The sequence below is a fragment of the Ptychodera flava genome, chromosome 11 (assembly GCF_041260155.1).
Source record: "Ptychodera flava strain L36383 chromosome 11, AS_Pfla_20210202, whole genome shotgun sequence".
Classification (NCBI taxonomy): domain Eukaryota; kingdom Metazoa; phylum Hemichordata; class Enteropneusta; family Ptychoderidae; genus Ptychodera; species Ptychodera flava.
In genome coordinates, this window is record NC_091938.1 from 43,453,859 (window position 1) to 43,466,523 (window position 12,665).

General features: G+C 35.2%; 1 protein-coding gene across 3 annotated transcripts in view; it reads left to right on the forward strand.

Annotated features, from left to right (window-relative positions):
- The window catches only part of LOC139144565 (kinesin-like protein KIF28P), a 503,294-nt gene that overhangs the window by 323,001 nt on the left and 167,628 nt on the right, over positions 1-12,665 (forward strand). For all 3 annotated transcript variants that reach the window (XM_070715275.1, XM_070715274.1, XM_070715276.1), the window contains exon 15: positions 2,786-2,914. In XM_070715275.1, coding sequence (XP_070571376.1) covers positions 2,786-2,914 — 129 coding nt within the window. The remainder of the gene's footprint in view (positions 1-2,785; positions 2,915-12,665) is intronic.

Here is a 12,665-nt window from a genome sequence, read left to right on the forward strand (position 1 = left end):
GAGGAAATACAATTTTTAGCTACTATAGACTATAGTCTATAGAAGCTATTGGGATGGGTATCCGTCCGGCGTCCGGCGTCAGTCTGTATGTATGTATGTATGTCCGTTTGTGAGGCGTCCGTCCACTCAAATATCTTGAGAACCACAGTACTTACTGATTTGATATTTGTTGTGTAGATGAAAAATATGATTTTGAGAAACTCTTTTTTTAATTTTTTGATATTGTTGAAAATAGGCAAATTAATGCCAAAAAAGACGTTTTTGGTAAAAAATCTTCTTCATAACGGCTGGTCAGACGGCTTTGTTATTTGGTAGACAGGTCCCTAGGGATAGCCCAACTTAGATTTGTTAAAATTGTGATGAAATATGCAAATGTGTATTTTTAAGGAATTTTTTTGTCATTTTTGGTCAAAATTTGACTTACATTGTATGTAATTCTTGTACTGTATAAACCCTATCAATTCACTCAGAAAAAAGTAATTAATATGATTTTAGATAATTGAATTAATTAGGAAATCATCAAAGCAAAAATAATTTTAGTGTAGAATTATCAGAAAGTTCAAGTTTTTTTGACAGTTCATAGTGAAATGCTTACCATCTTGGAGGATTAAAACAACTTTCCTGAATCCCAACTTTGACATATTCTGAACCTGTATGTTATCTAAAAGAAATTGCTCATAATAGTTTGTCATGATAGGGTGGTCAAATAAATAGAGATAGAGAAAGTTCTAATTTCCATTTATGGTTGACTTGGTAAGGATAAAATAAAATTACTTTTTGAGGAAAAAAATAGAGTGGTCAATTAAAAGAGTGGTGAAAGTGATAGGGTTTTTATGGTAAACCTGGGCTGTAAGATTCCTCATGTGCTATTTATAGCAATTATGCAATCTGTGTAAACAGTGCAATGAAAGTGTTACATGATGCTTTTGATGACCTTAAACTTCTCAAGTTTCAAACATTTGTCTCTTCAGTGTGCTTTCTCTGAGTACCTACAGGCTCAACTTATTCAACAGAACTTACTTGCAATGTTAATTTGAAAGTTAAAATGTGCTTGGTTAATAGGATGAAAATACTGATAAAATAATCAGCTTAATATTCTTTATAACCTGAAAGATATGCTGTTTTTTGATCTTGATTTAAGCAAGTCTTGTTTACTTTAATTAGAATGTAATTAACTCTCGTTTATTAGCTACTATAGACTAATATAGTCTATAGAAGCTATTGGGATGGGTATCTGTCCGGCGTGCACTGTCAGTATGTATGTATGTACTATGTATGTCCGTTTGTGAGGCGTCCGTCCACTCAAATATCTAGAGAACTGCAGTACTTACTGATTTGATATTTGTGTGGATAAAATATATGATTTTGAGAAACTCTTTTAATTAATTTTTAGCTCCCATATATATGCATATGTATATATGCAAATGGGAGGTATTCGTATAAGGTGGAAAAATGTCGTCTGTATGTATGTATGTATGTACGTATGTATGTATGTATGTATGTATGTATGTATGTATGTATGTATGTCCGTCCACATCAAAAACTCCTAAACCGTAGCACCTACTGTCTTAGTATTTGGTGTACAGGAGCACCTAGGGCAGGAAATATGAATTTGTTCAAATGAACATGTCAGTGCCAAAAATATGCAAATGAGGGGGAAAAAAGGAAAAATCCTGCAAATGGCTAAAACTCAGTAAGCATTGGTCAGATTTGGTTGAAACTTAGTATGCAGATTTCTTTAGGTATTCTAAATTATGTGTGCAAAAATTTGGATGAAATTTGCATGTTTGTATTTTTAGGGTATTTTTTCCGTTTTTAGTCAAAAAATCTTGTTCTCTGAAATCACTCATCTGATTGCTATTAAACTTAATATTCATGTTCCTCAGGATGACCTCAGTCATGCTTGTACAAATTGTATTGATATTGTCATATTTGTAATTTTGATGCAATTTTCCCAATTTTTGATAAAAAAAATTTTTATCCAAAATTACGGATTTGATAGCTTTGATATTTGGTATACAGGTATCTAAGATTGATCTCAATATAATGTATTGAAGGTATTTTGAAACTGGCAATTTTTTTTTTATTTTGGGGGCAATTTTTGCCTTTTTTGGTCAAAAAATTTTTCTCCTAAAACATCTGATCTGGTAGCTTTGATATCTAGTGTACAGGTTCCTAGGGTTTATGTTAAAATTAGATATATTCAAAATTAGGATGAAATCTGCAATTTTGTATTTTGGGGGCAATTTTCTCATTTGGTCAAAAAATTTGTTTCTCAAAATTTACCAGTCTGATTGCTTTGATATTTAGTAAACCGGTTTTTAGGGTTTTTGTTAATAAGATATATTGAAATTAAGTTGAAATCCGGAATTTTGAATTTTTGGGGGAACTTTGCGAAACTGTCAGTTTTACTGGGATATCTTTCATTTTGTATTTTTAAGATTTTTTTGGGTAATTTTATACCTACTGGAACTCAGAGTATATAATTTGGTGATTTAGTAAGCATTTGATATGGTAAACTGTATTTGGTCCTAAATAACAATATTGTCCACTTGTATTTAACTTAAGCATATAATGACGTTATAAACGATGCTTCACTTGGTGATTACTTCCCACCAAATATGCTAATTTGTGAGGTGATTATTTCGCCAAAATATTCTAATTTTCACCTCAGAGGTCTTATATATGTGCACCCAAATACCCTCGCTTGCCGGTTATAAGCTCTAAGTGTGGCATGATTGCCTTATTATAAAGTTATACCTGTTTCCTTATGTTCTATTCGCAGTGCACATGTTTGGCTGCAAAGTTTAGCTTATCTAATGGGATTAGATGATCAAATTGAAGTACAAAACTATTCAGGTAGAGAAGAGGCCATTTTACAGTGTTCTTTACAGCCCTGCAATACCAAAGGAATGTAAGTAATATTGTCATATAAGGTTATTGTTTCATTCAAACTTGGTACAAGGATTACTCCTGTCATATGCACCTTTATTTGCTTTTCAGTGTTTTTGCTAAGGGCGGTAAGCAGGTAAATATTACCGGGGTTCCCCAGTCATTTTACAGAGGTTCCCCTTGGTATATCAATGCAATCAGATTAGGAGACAGAAGAAATGTTACCGGGGTTCCCAAACCATTTACCAGTGTTCCCAAACCTTAGCAAAAACGCTGTTTTTTGATACATTCAATATGGCCGCATATGACAGCCATTTTGTTTCCTGTATTTGATATCCATGCATCTGTTCATGCAAATTTCTTAGAGATACTTGGAGTGATTTCATTTAAACTCGGTACAAGTATCACTCCTTATGTTATTCATATGCAATGTGATTTGTTTGGTGATACGATCCAAATTGGTAACTTTGTGGCCATTTCGTTTCCTCCATTCGTCTGTGCAGGCAAATTTCTCAGAGATGCCTGAAGCTACTTCATTCAAACTTGGTACAAGCATTACTACCTATTGTTACAACACACAAAACTGTGAAGTGAGCAATTTTCTTCAAAATAAAATTTTTATTAAAACTTATCCCTAACTTGAAGTCAATCTCAACTGGGACGGCACAAACTCCTTGTCTCCAGAGAGTTGGTTGTAGGCAAATAAACAGGAACTTACCCTATAAAATCCGGATTATCGTAAATCTATGCAATTGTAAAAAAGCCACACTACTGATCGGACGTGCCATGTTTGGTCCCAGAATGTCATAATTTTGCCATGTTTCAGGCAATCATCGTCATTGAATCTTGCATATGATGTCTGTGAATATATGGCAACTAAACTTGAGTCCAAATTAAACTGAAAAAATGTTCCGTTTTTTGTCGGAGAACGCAAATGTTTCAAAATGTGTTTCCTGTATGACCATTCGACCCCTCTTTGCATATGTCACGGTATTGCCCATCATGATTATTCAAATTTCTCATATGGGCAAAGCAATGCTGTGAGAATTCAGAAACTCCCGCCCAGTGTATGCAAATGGCTGCGACGTCAGTAATCCCTCTATTGTGCGCCCACAGTCCTGTAAGTTCCTGTTTAAGTTCACTGAGCAAATCCATATATGAGCGTGAAGTTATTGAAATCCCAAGTAGTCTTTAAAGCCACACTTTTCAATCTCAGGTTCTCGCATTAGTGGCGTTCTCCTCCCAGTCAAACATTTGGCCAGTACAATGTTTGATTTCTATACCATTGATTACACAAAGTGATCTCAACCTTTTGTCACATTTTGCGAATCCTGCTAACAGAGTTAATGCAAGCGTTTGATTGACGGTCGGTTCAAATTGCCAATGGTCATTGATTCCCCACCACAAACGCTCAAATTTCCTAAAAAATTGTCTTCCAGTCACGTTAGACTTTGAATATAATCACAGAGTTCGATCGGCAGCAACTTCATGAGAGAAAATGCCGAGAGAGTTTGACCGGTGACCTCGCTGTTAATTTTATGCAGGAAATTACAATAACAATGCTTGGTCGAATGACGCAGTGCCTTGAGGGTGGGATCACCAGTGGTATATGGGGAGGAGTACCTTCCCGATGGTGATAAGTGGTGCAGATTACCGTCGCCTAGGTGACTGGCGTATACGCGTGCCAAAAGACACCTGTGGTTGATTTCCTGTTGACCAGTCGGATGGCAGAGTTGCAAATACCTGACTGAACCATTTCGTTTTTTGTGGGTGTCGGTGGTACTTTGACAATATAAGTAAAGATGCACATATATTGAGTTTATTGTCTTGTTTATGAGCGGCCAGTATTTCCAACAGCATAAATTATGTGCATTTGCCCTTGAAGAATAAATAATTTTCGAATAAAACATCGCGAATGTAACTACATTCCTTAAGCTCGACGTACACTTAAGTGCCCCAAAGAACCATGAAATCGCCCGACTTTCGATTGAAGAGATGAGTTTTGCCAAACCGCGTATACAGAAAAAGTGGCAGATGACTTTATTTTTAGAATCATAGACAGTATAGCGAGATGTAAAAAATGTGAAACAGGCTCCCCACCTAACTATCCTAAATGTTTTTGTGTTGTTTGTGTTTGATTCGTTTCGAAAATGTGTTCCTACATTCTTATCCGATTGTTTGTGTTAATGAAATGTTTGTTTCGCTTTGGATATTTATAGAGACGTTTGGATTAGTGTGTACGGTAATGTTTTGTTTGTGTGGGAAGCTTATGGCGAGACGCAGCCGGACCTATGTTGTTACAAAAGTTGATAGAGTCGCCCTTTGACGCTTGCGTTTCGAAACCCGAGTGTGGTTTCTCATCAGTCGCAGTGTAGATTCTTTCCTTAGTTTGTGTTTGTGAAAATTTATTTTAATGCATTTTAGTGGTCTTGCTTTCCGTTTAGCGAGGCAAGTATATTAATTTTTTGTCACGTTGTGAGTCCGTTTGGTGGTTCGGTTTGTTTGTTCTATATTTCTTTACTTCGGTAAATTTTGTTTTGACTGGTGTGTCTTTTAGATTTTTGCGGAGGTTTGTGAATTTTTAGGCAATAAGTACCACTGCGGGGTACGGATTTTATGTTTATTGGATCAAGATACTTACAAGTATCCTGGTTGATGTGCTTGTTCTCGTACATTTTAATTAATAGTTCGTTTACTTTGTTTACTGTTTGTTCTGGCTTGCTGTGTATAATACTGAGTGTTACGTAATTGCCTTTCGCATTCGAGTACGTAATCGTTTGTGTTGACAATAACGAAAAACCGACCCTTGTCGAAGGGTTATTTTCCCAAAATTTGTCCAATGTTTGCAAGCTGGTTTATCGCGATTCTTTTTTTTTATTTTCAGTCCATCATCCAACGGGTGCTTTGCCCATTTACAGGATGAGGTACCCATAACCCACTACCCCAATGGAGCACAGAGGCACGCGACATGTTTTGTTTCCTTGTTTGAAAGGGTATCTCTAGAAGTGCGAGTTTAGAAGCTTCAGATAGCTTTCAAGTTTTTGTTTTTTTGTTGTTCGTGGAGTCCAATTTGACTTTTCTTTGAATTGGTGTTGTTGCGATTGTTTGTGTCTCACGATGTAGCGTAGTCACATTATACGACTTTATTTGTTGAAATCCTGAGGTGCTTTTATTCTGTTTGGTTTTGTTGGTGTCCGAATGAATTTTAAGGCTTTTGCCTAGTACTATTTTTCGGAGTTTCATAGTTTGAGCGATGGTAGGTTGTTGTTGAATTTCATGTTGTTGTCGGCTTTTCTTTGGAAATAGCTGATTTATTTCCACGGCCATGTTTTCTGTACGTTACTGTGATTGTTTATTTTGTATTTAATGTTGTGTTTCAGTTGTTTGTTATGTGTACGATTTTTGTTATTTCTTTTAAGTGTTTGTGTGTTCTATGTCATTTTATCGTATTTTTTGGTAGTTCTCTTTTGGAGTATTTGGTGGCCCTGAAAAGGGCCGCTTGGTATGGGTTTTTGTTAGCGCTTGGCGCGTTTGTTTTGGCGATGAGCCTAGCTTTTTTATGCTTCTTTTCGCCGATTCGATGTGCTTGGTGAGTAGGTGTTTGCCGCCTTCTTGTCACTGTGTGTGCGTACATGGACAGTCTGCATAGCCCTTGAATGTGGTCTCGATTTTGATCAAACTTACAATTTAGGAGTATATATCAAAACTGATAAATGATTTATGTGATTACTGTAGCTATAGATAGGCTACATTCAGGACGGGCAGCGCCCGGGGGCAGCGACGAGCAGTAATTAGTAGGCAAAACAGGTGGTTTTCACCGTGGGCAGAACTCGGTGCAATGATACTGAACTAAGCCTGTCACCTTGAAGGTGAAACAAGGACTTCAAACACACGACGGTACAAACAACACCACAAGAGAAACGTACACATAGAAATACACGCGTTCCTACGTTGTGCCCACCCGGGCCACGCGATTAAAATATGACTGATACTGCTGGATAGTGTTAATTGGGTCGGTAAACAGTCAATTAATAGTTTAATTGACTACCTGGGTGATTGGCAGGTCGTGTCCAACGACGCATATGCAAAGCAGGCCAAAAGACAAAAGCCCCCAAAGTTATTGACAGCTGGCCAGGGGTCACCATGAATACGTAATGAAGCTTCACTACGCAGAAACTGCGTAGTCAAGCCCTTCTTAACCGGTCAACTCTCTCGGCATTTTCCGGCAACTTCGCGCTGACCGCTTGGCAGCTAGTCTGTCTGTGTTTTTGCGGCCGGGGAAAACTAAAAAGTGGCATTTTCTGGAGCGTGTGCCTGCGTGTTGCCTGTTTGGTGTCCACTTACACAATGAACGCCGCCATAGCTTCGCGTCCTTTTAAAGGGAGGCTCCGCCTTTAACCCCTTGACTACCTATGGCGCCGGATATATCCGGCGCCATATTGAATTACATACCTTGAGTGCCGGAAATATCCGGCACAGTTAAATAGGCGTATTTGCTTCGTTTTTGTCGCTAAAAATCCCGTAATTTTGGCATCGGCACGCAGCGCAACTAAGATTGATGTATTCCGATCTGGCCTGAATGTGATTGTGCCCCCGTACGTCCGAGTATGGCCAAAATCCGGAAGCAGTCACGTGACCTGGAAATACAAAACTTATGTATGAAAAAGTGGGAAATTTCATGCTGATTCAGAAAATGTATGGTTTATTGGTACTTACTTAATTTTTACTCTAAGCAGTGTTCATGCAATGACCACGTCCAAGATTTTATCAATATTTACATTAGGGGCCTGGTATATAGGAATACATTGGCCTTGGTAGTCAAGGGGTTAAAGTAAACACTGAAGTGATCCCAAAGTCTAACTGAAAAAACTGTACCATGCTGCAAATACTAAATGATATCTAGAGAATATAAGAACAATCTAGAATTTCTATTGATATGCTAATTAGTCTTAAAATATCGTCACTATATAGTAAACATGACTTTCTCTTAGGTTCTAAACATGACTAATTGAATTCAAGGTCATGGAGGAGAATGACCTTACGAATGTTCCACACTTATTCAGAGCAGTTAAACTCAGGACATTTTTGTGGGGAGAATTTCATATAACACTATGTCATACGTATGCACATTGATTGTTTTGTGATACGATTCAAAATGGCCAAGTGACGGCCATTTTATTTCCTATATTTGATATCCATGCTTGTTACAACAAATAACATAGTCACTAACCGAAAATGTATTAAATCTGAGAACATCGTAAAAATTTACAAGTAAGGTAGCAAAAATTTACAAATAATGTAGTGATTTCTCCTTACCAATAATGTATTAACTCAACCGATAATAATACTTTAAAAATCTTCTTCTCACAAAACAGCATGGTCAATAACCTTCAAATTTGGTATGTATCATCTAGGTAGTACGGTCTAAAAAGTTTCTTATGGGATGGACCATTAGATCTTGGGAGGGGGTTGGTCAAAAACAGAGAAAAAAAATTTCAGAGCAGAAAGTTCGGAAAAAAGAATCTTCGAACTGGTTTGCAAAAAAAAAAATAAATAAATAAATAAGAATACAAATGTGTAAAAAAAAATCTGCAAATGTCTGTAAAATCTTGATTTTTTTTAGATTTTACCGACAGGAAGCAGCTTTCTGTATTTTTAGTACATCCTCCAGGCACATTTTTAATTTTATTGTATACATTTAGATTGACTGTATCCCTTATACTGGAAGTTGTGATCATCTTATCTTTTCAGGACTTTTGTATTCTGATCACTTGAAACTTATAAAATTAAAGAGCCTGTTTTCTACTTGTTTCCTGCGTACAAACCAAGCAGGTACTTTAGGTAAAACATTGAAACTATGGTATGGTTGTCAAGACAGAAAGTTATATTTGCCTTTTAAGATCAAGGTGAAAAGATGCAGGCCACATCAGGTTCATTTTTTTCACAGCATTTTATTGAAATGATGAATGCAAGAATGGGTGAACAAGTAGAAACACGTCAATAATGATAAAACATATCAAATTATTATGTATTATTTTGCTTTTAAAAAGGCATTTTTAGTTCTGTTTTCTCAAAAACAGCCTTAAAAACAACAGCAACACATTTTTTAACATTCAACAATACACTACGTAGAATGCCATCCATCCAACAAATCCCAACACACAAACACACAAAAGGGTTGAACTTTGAAGGTTTCTCTATAGTAAATACTGAATGAATCTGAATTTATGAAATATGAAATGCTGAATGACAATTATCTGAAGAATTTTTCCAGCACAAAAAAAGAGCATGACTTATATAGCAAATTTCAAAGAAATTGGACAAGCCCTTTCAGCTATACAGATTTTTTACCATAAATGGCATAAATTGCCCTAAATAAACAAATATTGAAATTCCACCACATCTATACACATCCAATCAAGTTGGACATGCTGCTACAGAGAAATAGATGTTTTGATCAAAAAAGGGCAAAAATTGCCAAAAAAAACCACAAATATGCAAATTTCACTATATTTTGCAAACAGCTTCTCAGCTTGTCAAAATCAATTGTAAATCATGAGATATGCATGATGTTTGGCAGGGTGAATGTAGGCATTTCACCACGCAGTAGAAAGGGAAGCCAGAAAACCCAAATAGTCAATTTTCAAAACTATAGTGAAGCAACTGAGGAGCAAGATGACCCTGTTTCAGAGGTTTGTTCAAATCGTGGTGAAATTTGCATATTTGTATTTTTGGGCCTTTTTTTGGTGTTTTTGGTAAAAAAATCTTCTTCTCTGAAACTGCTTGTCCGATTGCTTTGAAATTTGATATGCAGTTTACTAAGGGGGACTTCAGTCAGATTTGTTCAAATCGTGGTGAAATTTGCATATTTGTATTTTAAGGCAATTTTTGTCATTTTTGGTAAAAAATTTTTTAAAAATCTTCTTCTTCAAAAGTACCAGTCAGATAGCTTTGATATTTGGTACATATGTCATTAGGGATGATCTATTTCAGATTTGTTCAAATTGTGCAGAAATATGCAAATTTGCATTTTTAAGACAATTTTTGCCATTTTTGGTCAAAAAATGTATTTCTCTAAAAGTACTGATCTGACAATTTTGGAATTTGGTATGCAGGTTTCTATTGATTAACTAAGTAATATATATTGAATTTCTGATGAAAACTGTAATTTTGTATTTTTGGGGCAATTTTTGCCATTTTTGGTCCAAAAATGTGTATTTCCAAAAGTTCTCATCTGATAGCTTTGAAACTTGGTATATAGGTTCCTACAGATGAACTAAATGATATTTATGGAAACAATGATGAAATCTGCAATTTTGTAATTTTGGGGCAATTTTTGCCATTTTTGGTCCAAAAATGTGTTCCTCAAAAAGTATTGGTCTGATAGCTTTGAAATTTGGTATACAGGTTTCTACAGATAAGCTTAGTAATACATATTGAATTTCTGATGAAATCTGTAATTTTGTATTTTTTGGGCAATTTTTGCCATTTTTGGTCAAAAAATGTGTATTTCCAAAACTACTTATCTGATAGCTTTGAAATTTGGTATACAGGTTTCCATAGATGAAGTAAATGATATTTATTGAAATAATGATGACATCTGCAATTTTGAATTTTAGGGCAATTTTTCTCATTTTTGGTCAAAAAATGCGTTTCTCAAAAAGTACTGGTCTAACAGCTTTGAAATTTGGTATACAGGTTTCTATATATGAACTAAGTGTGATATTTTGAAATTATGATGAAATCTGCAATTTTTATTTTTGGGGGCAATTGTTGCCATTTTTGGTCAGAATATTTTATTCTCAAAAAACTACTCATCAGATAGCTTTGGTTGACATGTTCTTAGGGATGATCGAATGTGATATATTCAAAGTATGATGAAATCTTCAATTTTGTATTTTTGCAGCTTATTTTAGCCACTTTTTTCTGGCCACTGCATTGAGTTATCAAAGATTTCCACCTTCTTCATCAACATGTGTCAAAAATAGTTATTCTGTACATAAACACAGCGGAGCTATATCGGCCGCTAGGTCGCTTGTTATTGAAATTATGCTGAAATCTGCAATTTTGAATTTTTGGGTCAATTTTTACGCTCCCATATATGCATATGTACATATGCAAATGGGAGGTATTCGTATAAGGTGGCAAAATGGCGTCTGTGTGTATGTATGTATGTATATCTGTTAGTCCGTCCACATCAAAAACTCCTAAACCGTAGCACCTACTGTCTTAGTATTTGGTGTACAGGTGCACCTAGGGGTGGAGATGTGAATTTGTTCAAATGAACTTGTCAGTGCCAAAAATATGCAAATGAGGGGGAAAAAGGAAAAATCCTGCAAATGGCTAATACTCAGTAAGCATTGGTCAGATTTGGTTGAAACTTGGTATGCAGATTTCTTTAGGTATTCTAAATTATGTGTGCAAAAATTGGGATGAAATTTGCATGTTTGTATTTTTAGGGACTTTTTTCCTTTTTTAGTCAAAAAATCTTGTTCTCTGAAATCCCTCTTCTGATTGCTATGAAACTTAATATTCATGTTCCTCAGAATGACCTGAGTCATGCTTGTACAAATTGTATTGATATTGTCATATTTGTAATTTTGGGGCAATTTTCCCAATTTTTGATAAAAAATTTTTTAATCCAAAAACTGCTGATTTGATAGCTTTGATACATGTATTTGGTATACAGGTATTTAAGATTAATCTCAATATAATGTATTGAAAGTATGTTGAAACTGGCAATTTTTAGGGGGGGGGGCAATTTTTGCCTTTTTTGGTCAAAAATTTTCTCTCCTAAAACTTCTGATCTGGTAGCTTTGATATCTAGTGTACAGGTTCCAAGGGTTTATGTTAATTAGATATATTTAAAATTAGGATGAAATCTGCAATTTTGTATTTTGGGGGCAATTTTTCTCATTTTTGGTCAAAAAATTTGTTTCTCAAAATTTACCAGTCTGATTGCTTTGATATTTAGTAAACCGGTCCTTAGGGTTTTTGTTAGTAAGATATATTGAAATTAAGTTGAAATCCGGAATTTTGAATTTTTGTGGCAACTTTGCGAAACTTTCAGTTTTACTGGGATATCTTTCATTTTGTATTTTTAGGATTTTCTTTTGTAATTTTATACCTACTGGAACTCAGAGTATATAATGTGGTGATTTAGTAAGCATTTGATATGGTAAACTGTATTTGGTGTTGAAATGCGGTAAAAATATCCTGGCAGATTTTGAAAAAATTCCAAACAAATGCCAATAAAAAATTCAGCCAGAGAAGGTTTGACAAAAAGAAAAGGTGGGAGAGTGGGGAAAAAAGAATGTACAATGGATTGGATAAAAAAGATAATGTACCTCATCGATCTTCAAGACACCATCCCTTATCAAATGGTCCACCCCGATGTATTTTTTGTGCACAATTAACCATGCAGTGTATTTTAGTTTAAGATGTCAAGTTAGGTAAGGATTTGAAAGGAATAGTCAAGTTCACCACAGTTTAACTTTATCTCTTGTGTCATCATCCTTGTGTAATTGGTTAAGTTTGTAAGTTGTTCCAGATGTGGATGTACCAGCTGTTCTGGAAGAAAACAATGTTTACTTTTTCCTGTAGGGTTTCTGATGAGTTGATGATTGTATGTTGAAATTTCTCTATGTATCTGGTGTATGGGCAAAGTGTAAACATTGGTTGCATGTTATGTATTTCAGTCTATGTCAAATATTGTAAATGAAAAATCAAGAACAGTTTACTGTGTGCTTGTGAAAGATAACATATTTGTCAAT